This window comes from Aotus nancymaae, unplaced genomic scaffold (genome assembly GCF_030222135.1).
Source record: "Aotus nancymaae isolate 86718 unplaced genomic scaffold, 86718_ANA_hifiasm-v0.15.2.pri h1tg000003l, whole genome shotgun sequence".
Lineage (NCBI taxonomy): Eukaryota > Metazoa > Chordata > Mammalia > Primates > Aotidae > Aotus > Aotus nancymaae.
In genome coordinates this window covers 3534497-3558685 of record NW_026988414.1, presented here as the reverse complement: position 1 = coordinate 3558685, position 24189 = coordinate 3534497, and the positions used below count along the sequence as shown (strand labels likewise).

Below are 24189 nucleotides of genomic sequence, written 5' to 3'. Positions count from 1 at the left end.
AATTCCTTTGAAGCTCAGTTTCTTCCTTTTGAGGAAAGGATCAAGGTAGAGTTAATTATCTATCGATCTATCGATCAATCGTCTCGCCCTGTCACCCAGGCTGGACGGCAGTGGTGCGATCTCAGCTCACTGCAAACTTGACCTCCTGGGCTCAAGTGATTCTCCTGCTGCAGCCTCCCAGGTATCTGGGACCACAGGCACATGACACCATGCCTGGCTAATGTTTGTATTTTTTGTAGAGACGGGGTTTCACCGTGTTGCCCAGGCTGGTTTTGAACCCCTGGGCTCAAGTGATCCACCCACCTAGGCCTCCTAGAGTGCTGGGATTACAGGCAGGAGCCACCACACCTGGCTGATAATAATCTTTTTATGGTGGTGGTGTGAGTCTTCAGTGATATAATTCTGGTAAAGGTCCTAGCAAGTTACCTGGCATAGAGAAGCGCTCAGTATAGTTTAGCATATGTTATTAGTTAGCTGGTATTATCCCAGTTTTAAATAGGAAACTGAGCTTGGGGAAGAGTTAAGTGACTTTCTCAGCATCACACTGTTGGTACCAGGCAAAGGGTGACTTAGACTCGTGACTGTCTTCCTTGAGAGCTTGTATGAGCAGATGTAAGAGGTGGGCAAGAGTCCTCCAGCCCTGGTCCCAGCCTTAGTTTCAGAGGTGAAGGTGTCTGAGGTTTAGGAGGCCCTAAGTGCCCCAGATGGCCAGTGCACTTGCAGGGATACAACCAAGTGGGCCTGGAGGCTCCACCTCTGCTCTGCCCTGCTGGTCTTGGAAATGCAGCTAGATACTGCAGGCTCTGCGGAGCTCCTTAAATTGGAAGGCATCCTGGAAGTGCATTGAGGACAGTGTATGTATATCAGGATGGCCACAGCTGCCCTATGGCTGGTCATGCAAGACGTTGAGTGGTGTAGCTGAAGTCCCTTTGCTGCAGGAGGCAGCAGTGAACAGTAGAAGCTGAGGGCTTGGGTTTTGGTAACAGACTTGCCAGCTGTGCTGATTTCAGGCCAATGAATTCCCCTCTGAGGCTCAGTTTCTTCATCTCTAACATGGGGATAATGGTACCATTTTTCTGAGCTGCAAATTGCTGTGTTCCATGTGATGCTATCCACACTTAATACAGCCCACAGTCTGTCTCTGCTTGCGTTCCCCTCCTCACTTTCTTCTCTAACCAATCCCTCCAGCTGCACAGTTCTCTGGCTGCCTTGCTGATCTGCAGATTTCTTTGGCTTATTCCTGTGGCTCCTTGGAGATTCTTGGCATGATGAGATCCCCAGTTCAGGAGAGGCTGGCAGCCCCCTGATGGGGTGGAATATAGGTTGGGGTATGCCCAGGATCTGATTGAGTACTTTCACCTAGGAAACTGGAGGCGACCAGTGCCCAGAATATCGAGTTCCTACAGGTGATTGCCAAGAGGGAGGAGGCAATCCACCAGTGCCAGCTGCGGCTGGAGGAGAAAACACGGGAATGTGGGACCCTGGCAAGGCAGTTGGAGAACGCCATTGAAGATGCGAGGAGGCAGGTCAGTCTCGATTTCATTAGTGACTAGCTTTGTGACCTTGGGCAATCACTGAACCTCTCAGCCTATTTCTTCATCTGAAAAATGGGCACATAGTAGTACCCACTTCATGAATTACTTGTAAGGATCACATTTTCATTATAGAAGGCTCAGCACTTGATACTCATGATTGCTCATTTACTCACTACCCTCTGGAGCCTCACACAGACTTACCACATCTTAGGTGGTGACTCCTGGAGCACTGAGAAAAGGGCAGGCAAAGCTGGGTTGCAGGCATAGTCCCCGTAGTTAGTTCCTGCTCCGAAGTTCTAGAGAACACAGTCCACACTGACATGCAAGTGCTGTCTGCAAGACCAGATAGTGGGAGGGACCCAGCCTTCTCTTCGCCAAGTGTTCCCCATGTCTGGTAAACCCGCCTCACCTCGGGGCCTTTGAATGTTCAGGTGGAACAAACCAAGGAGCATGCACTCTCCAAGGAGCGAACAGCCCAGAACAAAATCCTGGACCTTGAGACCCAGCTGAGCAGAACCAAAACTGAACTGAGCCAGCTGCGGCGGAGCCGTGATGATGTAAGTCAGGCTGGTGGGCTGGGCTAGGACAGTGGGCAGCAGTCCTAACTTCTGTGGGGCCTCTGGGACAAGGTGTTTTGTTGTTACTGTTTTTGTGACTATGACATGGTTTTATTTTTCTCCAGTCATTTTCATATTCCTTAAGGATATCCTGGATAGATATTTATTTATTTAGAGACAGAGTCTCCCTGTATCACCCAGGCTGGAGTACAGTGGTGCGATCTCAACTCACTGCAACCTCTGCCTCCTAGATTCAAATGATCTCCACACCTCCCCTCTCCCCCTCTCAGCCTCCCAAGTAGCTGAGATTTCAAGCATGTGTCACTATGCTCGTCTACTTTTTTGTGTATATTTTTAGTAGAGATGGGGTTTCACCATGTTGGCAAGGCTGGTCTTGAACTCCTGATCTCAAATGATCTGCCCACCTTGGCCTCCCAAAGTGCTGCTGGGATTGCTTGAGCCACTGTACCCAGACTCTTTTTTTTTTTTTTTTGAGACAGAGTTTCACTGTCTCACACAGGCTAGAGTGCAGTGGTGCTATCATAGCTTACTTCAGCTTCAAACTCCTGGGCTCAAGCAAGCCTCTAGCCCCAGCCTGCTGAGTAGCTAGGACTACAGGTGCACACCACGACACCCAGCTAATTTTTTTTTATTTTTTATGGAGACAGAGTCTCACTATGTTGTCCATGCTGGTCTTGAACTCTTAGGCGCTCAAGTGATCATTCCATCCTGGCCTCCCAAAGTGCTGGGATTACAGGCATGAGCCACTGTGCCTGGCCTTAGAATATTTTCAGAAAGAAACTCCATACCCATTAGAAGTCACTCTGCACTCACCTCCCCCAACCCCCTGGCAACTCTTAAAAAGTCCCTATGTCTCTATGGATTTCTATTCTATTCTGGACATTTCACAGCAGGCCCTGCTTCTCCTCATAGGCGGACCGCCGCTACCAGAGCCGGCTGCAAGACCTGAAAGATCGCCTGGAGCAGTCCGAGAGCACCAACCGCAGCATGCAGAACTACGTCCAGTTCCTCAAATCATCATATGCTAATGTGTTTGGGGATGGTCCCTACACCACCTACCTGACCAGCTCTCCCATCCGCTCCCGATCTCCTCCTGTCTGAGGCTGCCTATCCAGCGCCTGGAGCCCTGACAGAAGCTGTGGGAACTCAGGAGTTGCCAAGCCATAGCTGGGAAGCCTGGTGGTTTTCCTCTCCCAGTGATAAAATGTGTTCAGGGTCTTGTCCTTAGCTACTAGCTCTAGAAAAGTCCTGAAAGCAGCAGAAGGTGAAGCAGGAAGCACTTGGTTTTCTCCTCCCTGATACAGTCAACTTCATGGACGTTTTAAAATTTCCTCAACAGGCCTTAAATTTACTACTACATTAGGGTACTAGATTTTAACTTCCCATAACTTCGCTCCTTCCTTTCCCGAGAAAATATTTCCACTGGATTTTTTCCACCACTCCCCTTATAGCCCTCATTGTTGTAGGAATCTTTCAGGTTTTCTCTGACCTAAACCAGCAGGAGCTGCTCCTGGGCTGTGAGCACCATCACTTGCTGTTTTTTTCTGATTTCACAAGTGTGGTGTTTTCCCAAGGCTCTCTTCCCAAGCTCAGTGCAAACCTATCACTCCCGAGTTTCTTTGAGGCCACTTGCCCCCAAGCACTTCACATTAGACCCTCGAGGGCTTGTGTCCATTTGGCCTTTTACAAGTGTAATGCCAATCTCATTGATTTTTCTTTCTCTTTGCCTGGTTTGTATCTCCGGAATGCATTTATTCTTGAAATATTTGTGTGATTTTACAAAAAGGTTTTATAATCAGTTATTTAAGGCTCTATTTGATGATTTCCTTTACTCAACTGCTCCTCATCCCTCCTCTAAAAAATGATAAAGTAAAATGCTGCAGGAGAGCCAGTAGACATTCTTAAAATACTTGGTGCCTGAAACATCAGGCTTTTCGTTTCATTTTAGCTCAGGTTGGTGCTTTCACATTAAAATCAGTGAACTGTGAGGAAGAAACAAACTGTAAGAAGGTATTACTCAGTGTTTTAGGGTAGACCACTGTAGCTGTTAAGAGGACGGGATACTGTACAGTATAAATTTTATTTTTAAAGTGTGAATTGGTTTCTGAATAAGAATCTGAGCCATTTTTGTTCACTTCTAACAAATTCATACCATGCTGACCTCTGCCCTTCCAATTCTGGCTAGCATTGGCCTGGGTGGTCCAGTCTTATTATCTCTCAGCCACTCAAACTCTAGAGAATTTCTTCTCTGTTCTTTTTTTTTTTTTTTTTGGAGACAGAGCCTTGCTCTGTCGCCAGGCTGGAGTGCAGTGGTGCAATCTCGGCTCACCACAATCTCTGTCTCCTGGGTTCAAGCAATTCCCCTGCCTCAGCCTCCCGAGTAGCTGGGACTACAGGTGCACACCACCACACCCGGCTAATTTTTTGTATTTTAGCAGAGACAGGGTTTTACCATGTTGGCCAGGATGATCTTGATCTCCTGACCTTGTGATCCTCCCGCCTCGGCCTCCCATAGTGCTAGGATTACATGCCTAAGCCACTGCACCCGACCGTGTTCGTTTTTCTTCTTGAGACAGTGTCTCTGTCACCCATGCTGAGTGCAGTGCTCACTGCAGCCTTTACTTCGTGGCTCAAGCAATCCTCCCACCTCAGCCTCCACAGTAGCTAGGAGCACCAGTATATGCCACCATGCCCAACTAATTACTTTTTGGAGAGACAGATATCACATTGCCCAGGTTGATCTTGAATTCCTGGGCTCAAGTGACTCACTTTGGCCTCCCAAAGTGCTGGGATTACAGGTGTGAGTCACCGCGCCCAGCCTTCTCTGTGTTCTTAAATCCACCTAGGCATCTGGATTTCAAAGACCAGATGCCTAGGTAGTCTTTTTTTTTTTTTTTTTTCAGACAGAGTCTCACTCTGTCACTCAGGCTGGAGTGCAGTGGCACGATCTTGGCTCACTGCAACCTCCGCCTCCTATGTTCAAGCAGTTCTGCCTCAGTCTCCTGAGTAGCTGGGACTACAGGCACGTGCCACCACGCCTGACTAATTTCTTGTATTTTTAGTAGAGATGAGGCTTCACCGTATTGGCCAGGCTGGGCTCAGACTCCTGACCTTGTGATCCACCCACCTCGGCCTCCCAAAGTGCTGGGATTACAGGCGTGAGCCACTGCACCTGGCCCATTTTCACACTCTTAATGTAAATGGACGTGAACTTATGACAATGAAAGACATTCCCAAGAAAGGACAATTGACAAACTTCCACCAACATGTATATATGTCTGTATAACTCATTATTTTTGCCAAACTAGAGAAACCTCAGTGCAGGGCACTGTGTTGTGAAACTCTGGCGTGAGCAACACCTCCCTTGCTGGGGCTGTTTCAACAATTTTTCTTTTTCTTTTTTTTTAATTTTTCTTTTAAAAATATTTTTATTCTAGGAAGTCCAGGGAATTTTTAAAAACTAAGAAAATGAAAAATGTTCATATTGCTCATGCTACACAGAGAACCCTTCCTACCTCAAACAGATCTCACAAGGCGGTGGACAATGGAAGAGTCAAAAAGTCTGAGGTCCCAGTTAGAGCCATTTCTGGACAATTATGACTCAATATATTTTTATTAAGATAAAATTCACTCTTTTTATTTTTCTGAGACAGGGTCTCCCTCTATTATCCAAGCTGGTGTGCAGTGGCACAATCACAGCTCACTGGAGCCTCAACCTCCTGGGTTTAAGGGATCCTCCTGCCTCAGCCTTCTGAATAGCTGGGACCACAGGTACATGCCACCATACCTGGCTAATTTTTGGATTTTTTTTTTGTTTTTTTTTGGTAGAGGTAGGTCTCATGTTGCCCAGGCTGGTCTAAAACTCCTGGGCTCAAGCAATCTTCCTGCCTTGGTCTCCCAAACCTCTGGGATTACAAGCATGAGCCACCATACCTGGGCTAGAATTCACCCTTTTAAAGTGTATATATAGGCCGGGCATGGTGGCTCACAACTGTACCCAGCACTTCAGGAGGCCAAGCTGGGTGGATGAACTGAGGTCAGGAATTCGAGCCCAGCCTGGGCAACATGGTGAAACCCTGTCTCTACTAAAAATAAAAAAATTATTTTTAGTGGTGGTGCACACCTGTAGTCCCAGATACTTGGCTCACTGCAACCTCTGAGGCAGGAGAATTGCTCGAACCCAGAAGGTGGAGGTTGCAGTGATCCAAGATCATACCACTGCACTCCTGCCTGGGCAACAGAGTGAGATTCTCTCTCAAAAAATAAAGTATATATAATTCAGTGGTTTGTAGTATATTCATCAAATTGTGCAGCCATCACCATTATCTAATTCTAGACCTAGTTTTTTCTTTTTTTGAAATGGAGTCTCACTCTGTCACCCAGGCTGGAGTGCAGTGGCATGATCTTGGCTTACTGCAGCCTCTGCTTCCCTGGTTCAAGGGATCCTCCTGCATCAGCCTCCCGAGTAGCTGGGACTATAGGTGCAAGCCACTGTGCCTGATTTTTTTTTGAAACGGAGTTTTGCTTTGGTTGCCCAGGCTGGAGTGCAATGGCACAATCTCAGCTCACTGCAACCTCCACCTCCTGGGTTCAAGCGATTATGCTGCCTCAGCCTCCCAAGTAGCTGGGATTACAGGCATGTGCCACCACGCCTGGCCTAATTTTTGTATTTTTAGTGGAGATGGGTTTTTGCCATATTCCCCACACTGGTCTCGGACTCCTGACCTCAGGTGATCCGCCCACCTAGGCCTCCCAAAGTGCTGGGATTACAGGTGTGACCCACAGCACCCAGCCAACCAATTTCATCACCTCCAAAAAGAAACCCCATACCCATTTGCAGTCATTCCCCATTCCCCACCCCCTACCCCCAGCCCCTGGCAACCAGTCATAATAAAGTCTCTCTGGCTCTGTAGATTTGTCTCTTCTGGACATTTTACATAAATGGAGTCATCCAACATGTGACCGTTCCTGACTGGCTTCTCTTACTTAGCATAATGTTTTCAAGATTCATGTTGCAGCAGATCATCAGTACTTTATTTTTATGACCAAATAACATTCCATTGTATAGATACGGTGTTTCCTCCTGCCAAAGAGGGTTGGTTGGGATTCCAAAGAAGTAATATGGTCGGGCACGGTAGCTCATGCCTGTAATCCCAGCCCTTTGGGAGGCTGAGCCGGGTGTATCTGCTGAGGTCAGGAGTTTGAGACCAGCCTGACCAACAAGGTGAAACCCTGCCTCTACTAAAAATACAAAAGTTATCCAGGCATGGTGGCAGGCACCTGTAATCCCAGCTACTTGGGAGGCTGAGGCAGGAGAATCACTTAAACCCGGGAGGTGGATGTTGCAGTGAGCCAAGGTCACACCACTGCACTCCAGCCTGGGGGACAGAGCAACACTCTGTCTCAAAAAAAGCACTAAACCTAAAGCATTTATTAGGGAAACTTACAGAGTGGGCTGCAACAGTTCTCACGACGGACAGCCAGAGAAAGCGGTTGTTTCACCTAGGTACATTCCCAGTGAGGGGTCAGGGTATGGAGTTTACATGAGGGTTTATGGAATTTGGTTAAAGGTGGGGGTTAGTTTCAGTGTTTTGGGCAACAACCTAGATATCCTTATTAGTGCCTGGGAATATGTAAGGCTGGTGTTTGGTTGCAAGTCTGCAGGGAAAAACTTGTAGCTGGCTGGGTCACAGGGCAGTTAAGACCCTCTGATACTTGTCAGGGCACAGAAAGCGGAGGAACTAGGGAATCGCACACATAGTACTATATTTTATTTATCCATTCACCAATGGATGGACATTTGGGTTGCTTTCACTTTTTGGCTATTATGAATAACACTGCTATGAACATTCATGGACAAGTTTTTGTATATACATATACACAAGTTTTTGTACGTACATATATATACATTTTTACCTAGGAGAATTGCTGGGTCAAATGGTGATTGTTTAACCTTTTGAGGAACTGCCAGACTGTCTTGCATGGCAGTTGCTTCATTTTACATTCCCATGAGCAGTGTATGAGGGGTCCAGTTTCTGCACATTCTCAAGGTCAGACCACTTTTCTGCAGCCCTGCGGATTGAGAGCTGATGCTCACCTCTGCAGAACTCGTCCCACAGCCTAGCCCTGCGCGCAGGCGCACTGCCGGGAGGCCGGAAGCGCCGCCGAAGGCGGGGCGTGCAGCCGTTAGAGGAGGGACTGTACTGCGCGCGCGCCCCGGATACGGAAGCCTGTGCGGCCTTCCCGGCGGCTGATTCGAGGGATTGTTTGGTCAGAAGCGGCGCCTCAGAGAAGCTGCCCTAGATCCCACCATGCCGTGTGAGGGTCGCTGCTGGGAGACTTTGCAGGCGCTGCGCAGTTCCGACAAAGGCCGCCTTTGCTACCACCGCGACTGGCTGCTGCGGGGCGAGGTGAGCGGTGGCCCCGGAGGATGTAGGCCCTGCCGGCCTCTCGCGACCGGACCCTTCTTCTCTCTAGCCCTTGGCACGTCCTGCTCTCGGGAACCCTTGCAGTCTGTAACAACCTGCATTTATTTCTTGACTTCTGTGTACGTCCCTCTGTCCTGGGGTTTCTGCCGTCTCCAGCCTATTTTAGCTTTTCCGGGAGCTCCCCTGACTTCACAGTTGCCCCGCGCTCTGAAGGTTTCATTGCTACTCCATCTAGTTAGGCGCCTTCTCCGTTCTGCTGCTGTCAAAGCAATCTTGGCCCCAGGCTTAGTTAACTTACTGCGTGTCTCGTGTGCTGGGAGCTCTAGATTTGTGGCGAACGGTTGTTACGACCTAATATATTGCTGTCAGTGAAATGACCAAATTTCTAGATTTCATTTGGCAGACCTGGGAAGTGAATGGGGGCATGGTCACTGTACCTAGCATTTGCAAAGCTCTGCGCTAGAAAGGGAGGGATGTGGAGAGTTAAGGCAGGGCTCCCATTCCCGAGTCGCTGCTCGTTAGCTGCAGATAAGACGTTGTCCTTAGTCCTCAGACTTCTTGGGAAACAATCCTAAAGTATTTCCCTGTCTTTTATGTTGTTGACAGTTTTGAAAAATACAGACCTTACGTTTTGAAGGTTGACTGCCAGCATAGGTCTGGTCCTTTCAAACCACCAGACCAAGGTTAAGCATATTTGGCAGGAATACCACAGAAATGATGCCATGGCTTTCTCAGTAAGTCACATGAGGAGGCACACAGATGTCAACCCATCCCAATGCTGGTGATGCTAATCTTGATCACCTGGTTACGTTGTTATCTTCCTGGTCTCTCCATTTTAAAATGCGTCATTTTTCCCTTAGTAATTGTTGGTTACTAAGTATTGTGGAGATTACACTAGTATCCTTTTTCTGGGCAAACCTTCATCCTCCATGCTTTTAGCATTCATTGATGTTTTCCACATGAATCGATCACCTCTATGATGTTGCCAGATCCTGTTTCTTTATATCCCCTTTGCCTTCTCCGTTTGTTAGTTGGCCTTCCACTGTAAGGAGGTCCTTTCTTTTCTCAATTGGTTATATTGGTATGGACTCATGGATTTCTGTTATTATTCAATGAGTTGTACTCCCTTACTTTTATTATTTTTTATTTTATTTTAAATGTCCCAGATTTTGTAAACTTGTATCAAAATACCACATGCAAGGCTGGGCGTGGTAGCTCAGACCTGTAATCCTAGCATTTTGGGAGGCCAAGGGGGATGGATCACTTGAGGTCAGGAGTTCGAGACCAGCCTGGCCAACATGGTGAAACCCCATCTCTACTAAAAATACAAAAATTAGCCGGGTGTGGTGGCACGTGCCTGTAATCCCAGCTTCTCAAGAGGCTGAGGCACAAGAATTGCTTGAACTCGAGCGGCAGAGGTTGCAGGTGAGATTGCGCTGCTGTACTCCATTCTGGGTGACAGAGCGAGACTGTGTCTCCAAACACACACACACACACACACACACACACACACACACACAGACACGTAACCTTGTAAATATGTACAACGATTATGTATCCATAAGAATTAAAAAGAAAAATGTTGGCCAGGCATGGTGGCTCAAGCCTGTAATTCCAGCACTTTGGGAAACTGAGGCGGGCAGATCATGAGGTCAGGAGTTCAAGACCAGCCTGGCCAACATAGTGAAACCCTGTCTCTACTAAAAAAATACAAAAATTAGCCAGGTGAAGTGGCAGGTGCGTGTAATCCCAGCTACTTGGGAGGCTGAGGCAGGAGAATCGCTTGAACCCAGGAGTCTGAGGTTGTGGTTGCAGTGAGCCAAGATCATGCCACTGCATTCCAGCCTGGGTGACACAGCGAGACTCTGTCTCAAAAGAAAAAAAAAACAGAAAAGAAAGATGTCCCAGAATTGGCTACTGGGTGCCTCATTAAGTTGGTTCCTGTGTTCCTTTGACATGTTTCCATCTTTCATTGACATTTCTTTACTTTTTGGCCCAAAAAGTTGTCCCAGGTGCAAGTTTCCCTGTCCCAACCCTGGAATCAGCTGTTGCTCCAAAGAGCCTGATTCTTTTGAAGTGGAGGATGGTGCTGTATTTACAAACCAAGATCTGGGAGTTCAGTGTGTTAAGATTCTTGCTTGGGTACCATTGCTTCTAGGCCTTCTCAGTAGACAGAGCTAAGAAATAATACATCTGTATATATGTACACAAATCTCCACACACGCATTTATGTACTATCTATAACTATTTCTCTATTTGTGTGTACCTATGTATTATAAAACCATGACTTCATGCTGATAAATGCCACTTCCAACCCAGCCCCTCATGTTTCTTTCTAATCTTACCCCATCCCAGTTTGTAAATATGTTATCCAGCAGTGAGAAGTTTGGCTCCTGTTATTCTCAATATGTTTACTTATTTGCTCAATCAGTTTACTTGAGCTCATTGTAGCAATCTCCCAACCACTCTGGTTTATTTATTTATTTATTATATCATAGGTAATCAGTCTTACTTTCTATATATATTTTTAGAACCATCACTGATTTGTGGTACAGGATGTAATCAGTGCTTATTTTCTCACGCAAAGATGTTCCAGGCTCATCTTATATTTTTCCAGCTCCAGCTCTGGAACTTGCCTTTTCTGCAAACGCCTCTGGTTTTCTTTGATTTAAAATTATATTTAGAAACCAAAATCTGGTACTAGATATGGTCATTATTCCTTTTTTTTTTTTTTTTTTTTTTTTTTGAGATGGAGTCTCGCTCTGTGGCCCAGGCCAGAGTACAATGGCATGATATCTGCTCACTGCAACCTCTGCCTCCCGGGTTCAAGTGATTCTCCTGCCTCAGACTCCTGAGTCGCTGGGATTACAGGCACCTGCCACTACGCCTGACTAATTTTTGTATTTTTAGTAGAGACAGGATTTCACCATGTTAGCCAGGCTGGTCTCGAACTTCTGACCTCATGATCTACCCACCTCAGCCTTCCAAAGTGCTGGGATTACAGGTGTGGGCCACCACACCCAGCCATCTATTTTTATTGTTTAAAAATTATTAGGCTGGGTATGGTGACTCATGCCTGTAATCCCAACACTTTGGGAGGCTGAGGCAGGACGATTACTTGAGGCCAGTTCAGGACCAGCCAGGAGCCAGGCTTGGTGTCTTAACCTGCAATCCTAGCACTTTGGTAAGCCAAGGTGGGCTGATCACTTGAGCCCAGAAGTTCAAGACCAGCCTGGGCAACGTGGAGAAACTTCATCTCTACAGAAAATACAAAAAATTAACCAGGTGTTGGCCGGGCGCAGTGGCTCACGCCTGTAATCCCAGCACTTTGGGAGGCCGAGGTGGGCGGATCACGAGGTCAAGAGATTGAGACCATCCTGGCCAACATGGTGAAACCCCCCTCTACTAAAAATACAAAAATTAGCCACATGTGATGGCACCTGTCTGTAGTCTCAGCTACTTGGGAGGCTGAGTGGAAGAATCGCTTGAACCCGTGAGGCAGAGGTTGCAATGAGCCAAGATTGTGCCACTGCGCTCTAGCCTGGTGACAGAGCAAGACTCTGTCTCAAAAAAAAAAAATTAACCAGATGTGGTGGTGTGTGTCTATAATATCAACTCATTGAGAGGCTGAGGTGGGAGTATTACCTGAGTATGGTAAGTTGAGGTTGCAGTGAGATGTGATTATGCCACTGTACTCCAGCCTGGGCAACAGAATGAGACTCTGTCTCTAAAAAAAAAAAAAAAAAAGAGAGACCAGTCTGGGCAACATATCGAGACTCCCCATCTCTACAAAAAATGAAAAAAAAATTAGCTGAGTATAGTGGTGCATGCCTGTACTCCTAGCTGCTGGGGGGGCTGGCTGAGGTGGGAGGATAGCTTGAGCCCAGGAGGTCAGGCTACAGTGAGCGATGATTAGGCCACTGCACTCCAGCCTGGGCAACAGAGAGAGACCCTGTCTCAAAAAATAATTAATTTAAAAAATTTAAAGATATATACATCTAAGTTTGTGTAAGTGCGATCTACGATGTTCAAGCAATGGATGACAAGGTGGCCTAACACCATGTTTCTCAGAACTTACCCCCACCTTTAAGTGACCGATATTCTACTGATTGTGTATATAGTAGTTTACTTCAAAATTCCTCTTGTGTTCTGTTCCAGTGCTTTAGATTGCTTTCACATATGCTTTAATGGGAATCTTTATGCATTGTCCCTTTTTCTGTATTTAGAATTATTTAGTCTGATTTTCATTAGAAGGATAGTAGCCATGGCTGGGCGTGGTGGCTCATGTCTGTAACCCCAGTACTTTGGGACCCTGAGGCGGGCAGATCACAAGGTCAGGAGTTCAAATCCAGCCTGGCCAACATGGTGAAAACCGCCCCCACCCCCGTCTCTACTAAAAATGCAAAAATTAGCCAAGCGTAGTGGTGCGTGCCTATAATCCCAGCTACTCAGGAGGCTGAGGCAGGAGAATTGCTTGAACTCAGGAGGCAGAGGTTACTCCAGCCTGGGTAACAGAGCAAGACTCCGTCTCAGGAAAAAAAAAAAAAGGATAGTAGTCAATGTCATTATCAAGAAACCACTGTATTTTCTTTTCATCTGATTGTTAATGCATTACTTTGGGTCCTTGGTGTTTATTTATTTAGGCCTTCTTAGATTATACTGAGATCAGTTGACATGCAAATTGAGCTTAACCCTTTTCTTATCTCTAGGATGTTTTGGAAGAATGTATGTCTCTTCCCAAGCTATCTTCTTATTCTGGATGGGTGGTAGATCACGTGTTACCCCATATGCAGGAGAACCAACCTGTCTCTGAGACTTCGCCATCCTCTACGTCGGCTTCAGCCCTAGACCAGCCTTCATTTGTTTCCAAATCTCCTGACACAAGCTCTGCCTTTTCCCCAGCCTCCCCTGCAACACCAAATGGAACCAAGGTAAGGTTGTGATCCGCCTAAGACAAAAGATACGGTGGCTGCAAAGTGAAAATGTTTAGTATTTTCATATGATAGTGACCATACCCTAGGGAAAATAATGGTTGCTCACTGTTGTAGCAGTTTGTAGAGACAATGTTGACAGCATCATTCAGTGTTCTCTTGAGAAAGATCCAGAGGGAGAAAATCCCCTCTATTCTTAATACCCAGAATAGTGTAATTAATTTCATGAGCAATTGGATAATTTTTTTTTTCTAATGAACACTACATCTGTTTAACTGATACGGTCTCCCTTTTTGTGTTATCTGCTGGAAGAAGGCCTAAAGTGAAATGTATACCTGCTCTTAAAAGTTTACATACCTTCTGTCATTGGTTCTGTGGGAGTTTTTACCCTATTCCTGGCTGTTTTGTCCTTGCCTTTGTTTGTTTTTTGTTGTTTGTTTCTCTCACTTAAAAATGTTAAATTAGGGCCTTTTCCTCTCAGTAGTCCCCTCTCCCACTAGAGAGAGAGCTGTTTTCCTTTCTCTTGCCTATTAAACCTCCACTCCTAAACTCAAAAAAACAAAAAAAAGTTAAATTGGACCCAATATACTGGCTCATGTTCATATTTTCAGTGCTTTGGGAGGCCAAGACAGGAGGATTGCTTGATCCCAGGAGTTTGAGACCAGCTTAGGCAACATAGTTAGACCTTGTCTCTGCAAAAAATTAAAAAATTAGCTAGGCATGGTGGCTCAAGCCTGTAGTTCTAGCTACTTGGGATATTGAGATGGGATCTTTTGAGCCCAGGAGTTCGAGATTATAGTGAGCTGTGATCACGCCATTGTACTCCAGCCTAGGCAACAGTATGAGTCCATGTCTCAAAAAACAGTTACGTTTTGGAGGTTTTTAAAAATTCTTTTTTATATGCTTCTAGAGGTAGTTTGTGTATATACAAATATAAGTGAACATGTCTTCTTCAGCCCTGCTTTTTTTTTTTTTTTTGAGCCAGGGTCTCGCTCTGTCATCCAGGATAGAGTACAGTAGCACAAACATGGCTCAATGCAGCCTCCACCTCTCAGGCTCAATCCACCCTCCTGTCTCAGCCTCCTAAACAGCTGGGACTCCAGGTGACCACCACCATACTTGGCTATTTTTTTTATTTCTCTTTTTTCTTTTGAGATGGGTTCTCATTCTGTTGCCAAGGTTAGAGTGCAGTGGCACAATTTCAGCTCACTGCAACCACTGCCTCCTGGGTGTAAGGTCTGTTCTCGCGGAGTTTAAAGTGAAGAAACTGAGGCCAGCACAAGAAGATCTGATGCGAAGGAATTTATTCAGGCTCCCGGACGAGGTTCTGCGGTCCGACAGGAGGGGCCAGAGAAGTCGCATGGACTCCTCTCAGACAGGGGGTTTTATAGGGAGTGAAACAGCTAGATTGGTTGTGGGAGAGCAGGACTGCTATTGGGTAAGTTACAAGCCTTTACCTAGGACTTGGCTTGTTGTTGGTTGGAATTACTCGGCTGCTATTGGTTGTTAGGACTTGGCTGCTATTGGTTGTTAAGACTCTAGGGTTACCATACCTTGTTTGCATACTGGGCTCTTTTAAGGGAGGGTCAGGCTGTGTGAGCATGGGAGAAGGGAAAAAGCCTGAGCATGTCTGAGCTTGCCTGAGCTCGTCCGGGCTTGTCCGAGCTTTTGGAAAGAAGCGGGGGCAGTCTGTGTCCGTGCTCCCGGCGAGGCAACCGGCCTTACACTGGGTTCAAGCAATTCTCTTGCCTTAGCCTCCTGAATAAAGCTGGGATAACAGGCATGTACCACCACAACGGCTAATTTTTGTATTTTTAATAAAGATGGGGTTTGACCAAGTTGACCAGGCTGGTTTTGAACTCCTGACCTTGTGATCCACCCACCTTGGCTCTTTTTTTTTTTTTAAGATAGAGTGTAGATCTGTAGCCCAGGCCGGAGTGCAGTGGCACAATCTCAGCTTACTGCAACCTCTGCCTTCTGGGTTCAAGCGCTTCTCCTGCCTCAGCCTCCCAAGTAGCTGGGACTACAGGTGCGTGCCACCACACCCAGCTATTTTTTTTTGTATTTTTAGTAGAGACGGGGTTTCATCATGGTGAGGATGGTCTTGATCTCTTGACCTCGTGATCCGCCCTCCTCAGCCTCCCAAAGTGCTGGGATTACAGGCGTGAGCCACCGCTCCCGGCCTTTTTTTGTTTTTTGAGACAGAGTCTCACTCTGTTACCCAGGCTGGGGTGCAGTGGCAAGATCTTGATTGACTGCAATTTCCACCTCCCAGGTTCAAGTGATTCTCCTGCCTCAGCTTCCCAAGCAACTGGGACTACAGGTATGTGTCATCATACTCAGCTAATTTTTGTATTTTTTAGTAGAGATGGGTTTTGCCATGTTGGCCAGGCTGATCTCTAACTGACCTCAGGTGATCTCCCCGCCTTGGCTTCCCAAAGTGCTCAGATTACAGCCACTGCTCCTATCTCTTCTTTTTTTAAAAACAAAGATTGTAATCCCAGCACTTTGGGAGGCCAAGGCGGGTGGATCACGAGGTCAAGAGATCGAGACCATCCTGGTCAACATGGTGAAACCCCGTCTCTACTAATACAAAAAATTAGCTGGGCATGGTGGCGCGTGCCTGTAATCCCAGCTACTCAGGAGGCTGAGGCAGGAGAATTGCCTGAACCCAGGAGGCGGAGGTTGCGGTGAGCCGAGATCGCGCCATTGCACTCCAACCTGGGTATCAAGAGCGAAACTCCGTCTCAAAAAAAAAAGAAAAAAAAAAAAAAAAAAAAAAAACAAAGATGGTGGAATATACTATTGAGTAGTTCTTTTTCCTTTTTTTTTTTTACTTGACAATATATTTTGGAAATCATTTCTTCTCTATATTTACATCTATGTCTATATATATCTACTTCATTAAAAAATTTTTTTTATTTTTATTTTTTTGAGACCTAGCCTTGCTCTGTTGCCCAGACTTGAGTGCAGTGGTGCAATCTCAGCTCACTGCAACCTCCACCTCGCAGGTTCAAGAGATTCTCCTGCCTCAGCCTCCCGAGTAGCTGGGATTACAGGCACCTGCCACCACACCTGACTAATTTTTTTTTTTTTTGAGACAGAGTCTTGCTCTGTCACCAGGCTGCAGTACAGTGTCGCGATCTCGGCTCACTGCAACCTTTGCCTCCCAGGTTCAAGCAATTCTCCTGCTTCAGCCTCCCAAGTAGCTGGGATTACAGGTGTGTGCCACCACACCCAGCTAATTTTGCTTCAGCCTCCCAAGTAGCTGGGATTACAGGTGTGTGCCACCACACCCAGCTAATTTTTTTTTTTTCCCAGCTAATTTTTGTATTTTTAGTAGAGTACGGTTTTCACCGTTTCGTCCAGGCTGGTGTCAAACTCCTGACCTCAGGTGATCCGCCTACCTTAGCCTCCCAAAGTGCTGAGATTACAGGTGTGAGCCACCACACCCAGCCCCTTTTAAATTTTTTTTCTGATTTTTAATTTGTTGTTATATCTCATGTTCCTTTGTAAGCTGCATTAATCATTTCTGGATCAAAATATGATACAATAGGTGGTATTTGGCCTAAAATGTAAAGAGGTAATTTGGAAACACTGTATTATTGTGCTTTTTAAAGTTTTAGATTTTGTGCCAACAAATTAAGACTAGTCAGCTTTTTAGTTTTTTTTAAAATTATTATTATAGAGACAGGATCTTGTTCTTTTGCCCATACTGGAGTGCAGTGGTATAGTCATAGTTCACTGCAGTCTTGAACTCCGGGCTCAAGTGATCCTTTCACCTCAGCCTCTCCAGATGCTGGGACTACAGGCACAAGCCACCACACCAGGTTAGTGTTTTTTGTTGTTGTTTCTTCCTGTTGTTGTTGTTTGTAGAGATAGGGTCTCGCTATGTTGCCTGGCTGGTCTTGAATTCCTGGCCTCAAGCAATCCTTCCGCTTCATCCTCCCAAAGTGCTGGGATAATAGACATAAGCCACTGCACCTGGCCTAGGCAGCTTTTTAGAAAGGTAGAGATTGGCCGGTCGTGGTGGCTCACGCCTGTAATCCAAGCACTTTGGAGGCCAAGGCGGACGGATCACCTGTGGTCGGGAGTTCAAGACCAGCCGTGACCAACATGGTGAAACCCCATCTTAAAAAAAACAAAAAAAGTAAAAAAAGAAAGGTAGAGATTATATTTCTCATATTTAGCTTTGAAAAAGACAAAGTTCTTTGGGTTTTTTTTTTCTCTTTCTCCACTGCAAATGTTTGTTTATTGAATAAACATCATCATAGTATCAAAAGAAAAAAATTTATATCTCCCTATGATTTCATTATTTCAGTTAGCAATTCCTCCTTGCCAGTCTCATATGCCTGCATATTTGTACCTCGGCATAATTACTCTGTATGTATACTTTCATATTCTACTTTTCCTTACTAATCTTATTTTGTTATTATTTATTAATACTATTGCTATCTTTGTAAATACCATACTTGTTGGATATATAATATTGTAGTTCATTAAATTGTCCCTTTATGTTTAGTCACTTATTTTTATTTAATTGATTTTAAACATATTACAGGCCAGGCGCAGTGGCATATCTGTAATCCCATCACTTTCAGAGTGCAAATGGGAGGATTGCTTGAGCCTAAGAGTTTGTGACCAGCCTGGGCAACATAGTAAGACCTTGTCTCTACCAAAAAAAAAAAAAAAGAAAGAAAGAAAAAAAGATATTACAATGAGAAATTTTCTGCAGATAGGCCAGGCATGGTGGCTCATGCCTGTAATGCCAATACTTTGGGAGTTTGAGATGGGAGCATCACTTGAGCCCAGGAATTTGAGTTTAGCCTGGGCAACATAGCAAGACCCCATCTCTATTTTTATTTAAAAAAAGAGAGAGACTGGGCACAGTGGCTTATGCCTGTAATCCCAACACTTTGGGAGGCCGAGGCAGGCAGATCATCTGAGGTCAGGAGTTCAAGACCAGCCTGGCCAACATGGTGAAACCGTGTCTCTATTAAAAATACAAAAATTAGCCGGGCTTGGTGGCAGGCTACTTGGGAGGCTGAGGTAGAAGAATCACTTGAACCTGGGAGGCAGAGGTTGCAGTGAGCTGAGATCGCGCCACTGCACTCCATCCTGGACAACAGAGCAGGACTCCATCTCAAAAAAAGAAAGAAATTTTCAGTAAACAGATTTTCTTCTTTTTAATCTTAAAAAATCTTAAAATTATTATCATAAAATATATTCCCAGATGATTGCATCAGAGAGCCAATGGTGAGAACAGTAAAAAATTTTATCAGCTGGGCACAGTGGTTCATGCCTGTAATCCCAGCACTTTGAAAGGCCGAGGCAGAAGGATCACGAGATCAGGAGTTCGAGACCAGCCTGGCCAATGTGGTGAAACCCCATCTCTACTAAAAATACAAAAATTAGCTGTTCATGGTGGTGTGTGCTTGTAGTCCCAGCTACTCGGGAAGCTGAGGCAGGAGAATCGCTTGAACCCAGGAGGTAGAGGTTGCAGTGAGCCAAGATGTGCCCCTGCCTCCAGCCTGGACAACAGAGCAAGACCCCTTTTTAATTGTCATAAAATACACATAAAATTTACCATTTAGCCATTTTAAATTGTACATCAGTGGCATTACATACAGTCACAGTATTATGCAGTAATTACTGCTACTCATCTCCAGAACTTTTTCATTATTCTACACTGAAACTGTAGCATCTCTATTGCCATCTCCACCCAGCTCCTGCCAACTGTCATTCTACCTCCTGTCTCTATGAATTTGACCACTCTAGATACCTCATATAAGTGGAATCATTCAGTGTTTGTCCTTTTGAGAATAGCTTATTTCACTTAGCACAACGTCTTCAAGTTTATGGTGTAGCATGTGTTAAAAATGCATTTCCTTTTAAAACTGAGTATTCTGTTATATATACATACTGCATTTGTTTATGCACTCATCTGTCAGTAGACACTTAGGTTCTTGGGTTGCTTCCATCTTTTAACTATCATGAATTGTGCTGCCATGAACATGTGGATACATGTATTAATATGAGTTTATTAGTTTGGGCACCTGTTTTTAATTCTTTTGAGTGTATACTCAGAAGTGTAATTACTAGATCATACGGTAATTTTAGGTTTAATTTTTTTTTTTTTTTTTGAGACGGAGTTTTGCTCTTGTTACCCAGGCTGGAGTGCAATGGCACGATCTCAGCTCACCGCAACGTCCGCTTCCTGGGTTCAGGCAATTCTCCTGCCTCAGCCTCCTGAGTAGCTGGGATTACAGGCACGCGCCACCATGCCCAACTAATTTTTTGTATTTTTAGTAGAGATGGGGTTTCACCATGTTGACCAGGATGGTCTCGATCTCTTGACCTCGTGATCTACCCGCCTCGGCCTCCCAAAGTGCTGGGATTACAGGCGTGAGCCACCGTGCCTGGCTTTAGGTTTAATTTTTTGAGAAACCACCATACTTTTCTTGCAGTAGGTATACCATTTTACATTCCCACCAGCAATGCACAAAGGTTCCAGTTTCTCCATATCCTTGCAAGATTAGTTATTTTCTGGTTTTTTTTTTTCTTTTCTTTTCTTTTTTTTTGAGATGGAGTCTCGATGTGTTGCCCAGGTTGGAGTGCAATGGCACGATCTTGGCTCACTGCAACCTCTGCCTTCTGGGTTCAAGTAATTCTCCTGTCTCAGCCTCCCGAGTAGCTGGGATTACAGGTGCACCATGCCCAGCTAATTTTTTGTAGTTTTAGTAGAGATGGGGTTTCACCGTGTTAGCCAGGATGGTCTTGACCTCCTGACCTTGTGATCCGCCCCTTTTGGCCTCCCAAAGTGCTGAGATTACAGGTGTGAGCCACTACGCACAGCATTTTCCTTTTTTTTTTTAACATAGAAGTTTTGTTTTTTTTTTCGTATCTAGTAGTTCATCTTTTAAAATATTAGTCTTTAAAAATGCCTGTAATCTTAGCACTTTGGGAGGCTGAGGCAGGTAGATCACTGTAATCAGAAGTTTAGAACAGCCTGACCAACGTGCTGAAACCACATCTCTACTAAAAATACAAAATTAGCCGGCCGTGTTGGCGCACCTCTGTAATCCCGGTACTTGGGAGGCTGAGGCACAAGAATCACTTGAACCTGATAGACGGAGGTTGCAGTGATCCAGGGTCGCCCCGTTGCACTACAGCCTGGGAAACAGAGCAAGACTCAGTCTCAAAATATATATATTTTATAGTTGTTGTTTTTGTTGTTGCCAGAAAAGGTCTAGGTACTTTAAAATACATATTTTTAGCAACTGAACTATCTTAGGCAAAAAAATGAACCTCAACCTAAGTGTCATATCTTATATGAAAATTAACTCAAAGTGATCGTGGACTTCAATGTAAAAAAAACTAAGCCTTTTAGAACTACAATATAACCAACATCTAGGGCTGGGTGAAGATTTTATTTATTTAACATTCCTGAATTAGCAGAACTATAGAGAAGGAGAATTGATTAGAGATGAGGGGTGGAGGTGGAGGTGGTGTGGCTATAAAGATAAGTGTGACATAAGGGGGTTGGTGGTGATAGAACAGCTGTGTATCTTGAGTGTGGTGGTGTTTACATGAATCTACATGTGATAAAATTGCATAGAATTATAGCTAAGCACAAATGAATGCCTTTAAATCTGGTGAATCTGAATAAGCTCTGTGGATTGCACCAATATCAATTTACTGGCTTTGTTATTTTATGGTATTTATGAAGGACATTACTATTGGGGAAAATGGGGTGAAAAGTACATGGGACCTTCCTGTATGTATTTATGCAACTTTCTATGAACCTTAATTATTTCAAAATTAAACACTTTTTTCTTTTTATTTATTTTATTTTTTATTTTTTTCAAAATTAAAAAAATTTTTAAAGTATTTTGGCTGGGTGCGGTGGCTCACACCTATAATCCCACCACTTTGGGAGTCTATCCGAGGCAGGTAGATCATGAGGTCAGGAGTTCAAAACCAGTCTGGCCAAGATGGTGAAACCCCATCTCTACTAAACATACAAAAAGTTAGCCAAGCATGGTGGCACATGCCTGTGATCTCAGCTACTTGGGAGGCTGAGGCAGGAGAATCGCTTGAATCTGGGAGGCGAAGGTGGCAGTGAGCCAAGATTGCGCCACTGCACTCCACCCTGGGTGACAGAGTGAGACTGTCTCAAAATAACAAACCAAAAAACAAAAGGTATTTTTATGAGGAGCTTCTTGGCAGCAGGTTCTAGTGTGATCCTGCCAATATTGTGGCATGCCCTCAGGTAGGCCTCTTTTCCTCAGTTTCTTTATAAATTTAATACTGGACCAAATTGCTGAGATCTTTTTTTCTTTTTTCCTTTTTTTTTTTTTTTTTTGAGATGGAGTTTCGCTTTCATCCCCCAGGCTGGAGTGCAATGGCACAATCTCGACTCACTGCAACCTCTGCCTCCTGGGTTCAAACCTGCCTCAGCCTCTCAAGTAGCTGGGAGTACAGGCGCCTGCTACCATGCCTAACTAATTTTGTATTTTTAGTAGAGACAGGGTTTCACCATGTTGGCCAGGCTGGTCTCAAACTCCTGCCCTCAGGTGATTCGCCCACCTTGGCCTCCGAAAGTGCTGGGATTACAAGCATGAGCCACCGTGCCCAGCCTGAGGTCATTTTCATGTATAAAATTCCATAATTTTTGGAGCCACCGTGCCTGGCCTAATAAATTCTTAAATGGTTTTATGTAATGGTTTGTCACATTACTTAGGAATTTTTGCTATTTAAGTAAGAAAAACCCAGTTTGGCTTAAGCAAGGGATTGAGGGAGTATTAATTAATTCATATAACTAGGAAGTCTAGGAGTGCATTTGGAATCAGTTAGATCTAGGAAAATCTACATTCTCTATGTTTCTGCTTGACATTATTATTTTTCAAACATGTCCTCCACTAGGATTGATATTATTTTTGACTCAGTCTAGTGACCCAAACACAGGGCTTTGCCTCTATTTCTCAAATCTTGGTTTCATTGTTGAGATAGACTCTAGGTGGCAAGATGGCTACTGGTAGCCCTAGACTCGCATCTTCTTAGGTTAGCATTCCCAGATAATGTCATCAGAAAAGTTCAAAGATGTCCATGTCAGGTGTGTTAAATGAAAATTAAAAAGTGGGGTGTGTAATCCCAGCACTTTGGGAGGTCAAGGCAGGTTGAACACTTGAGCTCAGGCATTCGAATCAGCCTGGGCAACATGGGGAAACCCATCTCTACAAAAAATACAGAAAATTACCTGAACATGGTGGCTGGCTCACGCCTGTGTTCCCAGCTACTCAGAAGGCTGATGTGGGAGAATCCTTGAGCCTGGAAGGTCAAGGCTGCAGTGAGCCTAGATAGTGTCACTGCATTCCAGCGTGAGTGATAGAGTAAGACCCTATCTCAAAAAAAACTGGAAAAAAAAAAAAAAAAGACCAGGCCTGATGGCTCATGCCTGTAATTGTAGCACTTTGGGAGGCCGCGGTAGGAGGCTTGCCTGTGAGAGACTAGTAGTTTGAGACCAGTCTGGGCAACATGACAAAACCTTGTCTCTGCAAAAAATACAAAAATTAGCTGGGTGTGGTGGCGTGCACCAGTAGTCCTAGCTACTTGTGAGTCTTTGGCAAGAATATCAATTGAGGCCAGAAGGTTCAGGCTGCAGTGAGCCATGATCATGCCACTATACTCCAGGCTGGGAGACAGAGCGAGACCTTGTTTCAAAAAAAAAATTAGAGAAGTTCAGAGATGGACTCTGGCCTAACTAGAGTCATATGTTTCATTCCTCAAGTCCATAGTGAACATAGGAGGATAGAATACCTTTTTTTTTTTGAGATAGAGTTTCACTCTTGTTGCGCAGGCTGGAGTGCAATGGCTCGATCTCAGCTCACCACAACCTCTGCCTCCCAGGTTTAAGCAATTCTTCTGCCTTAGCCTCTGAAGTAGCTGGGATTAAAGTCATGCACCACCACACTGGGCTACTTTTGTATTTTTCTTTTTTTTTTAAGTATAGATGGGGTTTCTCCATGTTGGTCAGGTTGGTCTCGACCTCAGGTGATCTGCACACCTCCGTCTCCAAAAGTGCTGGGATTACAGGTGTGAGCCACCATGCCGGCCTGATTTTTCTTTCTTTCTTTTTTTTTTTTTTTTGAGACGGAGTCTCATTCTGTCTCCAGGCTGGAGTACAGTGGCATGATCTTGGCTCACTGAAACCTCCGCCTCCCAGGTTCAAGCGATTCTCCTGCCTCAGCCTCCCAAGTAGCTGGGACTACGGGCGCATGCCACCACACCCAGCTAATTTTTTTGCATTTTTAGTAGAGACAAGGTTTCACCGTGTTGACTAGGATATCTCAATCTCCTGACCTTGTGATCCGCCTACCTTGGCCTCCCAAAGTGCGGGGATTACAGGTGTGAGCGAGGCTTGGCCTGAGGGTAGAGTACTTTGATAGCCAGCTTTCTCCTGAAGCCAGGAGGGTGGAAGTTTAGGGATGTGGCTTGGGGATGCTCCATCCAAAACACCCCAGGACAAACGGACACTGATCGGAAAAAAGGGGGAACATTTTCTGTGCAGAGTAAAACAAGCAAGCAAGCCAGAAAAACATAGAAAAACCTAAAAAAAACCACCCAAAGTTATGAACATCAATTTATTAAAGAAAACAATTAGAACAAAGTTACTGTCATTCATGAAAAGCCCACCGGTTGACCTAAATTTTTTTTT

The 24189-nt window shown here is 45.0% G+C and overlaps 2 protein-coding genes across 10 annotated transcripts in view; both read left to right on the top strand.

Annotated features, from left to right (window-relative positions):
• ODF2 (outer dense fiber of sperm tails 2) overlaps window positions 1–4210 on the top strand; it is a 44856-nt gene extending 40646 nt beyond the window's left edge. For 6 of the 7 annotated variants that reach the window (XM_012458020.3, XM_012458019.3, XM_012458024.3 and 3 more), the window contains 3 exons: window positions 1364–1526; window positions 1967–2092; window positions 3026–4210. In XM_012458020.3, coding sequence (XP_012313443.1) covers window positions 1364–1526; window positions 1967–2092; window positions 3026–3214 — 478 coding nt within the window. In that variant the 3' untranslated portion in view covers window positions 3215–4210. Of the gene's footprint in view, window positions 1–1363; window positions 1527–1966; window positions 2093–3025 lie in introns of those variants that run through there. The other variant, XM_064377493.1, reaches the window with a different exon arrangement.
• Window positions 4211–8346: 4136 nt separating this feature from the next.
• Window positions 8347–24189, top strand: part of GLE1 (GLE1 RNA export mediator) — a 43520-nt gene continuing 27677 nt past the window's right edge. For 2 of the 3 annotated variants that reach the window (XM_064377471.1, XM_064377464.1), the window contains exons 1-2: window positions 8347–8523; window positions 13251–13472. In XM_064377471.1, coding sequence (XP_064233541.1) covers window positions 8425–8523; window positions 13251–13472 — 321 coding nt within the window. In that variant the 5' untranslated portion in view covers window positions 8347–8424. Of the gene's footprint in view, window positions 8524–13250; window positions 13473–15751; window positions 15796–24189 lie in introns of those variants that run through there. The other variant, XM_064377473.1, reaches the window with a different exon arrangement.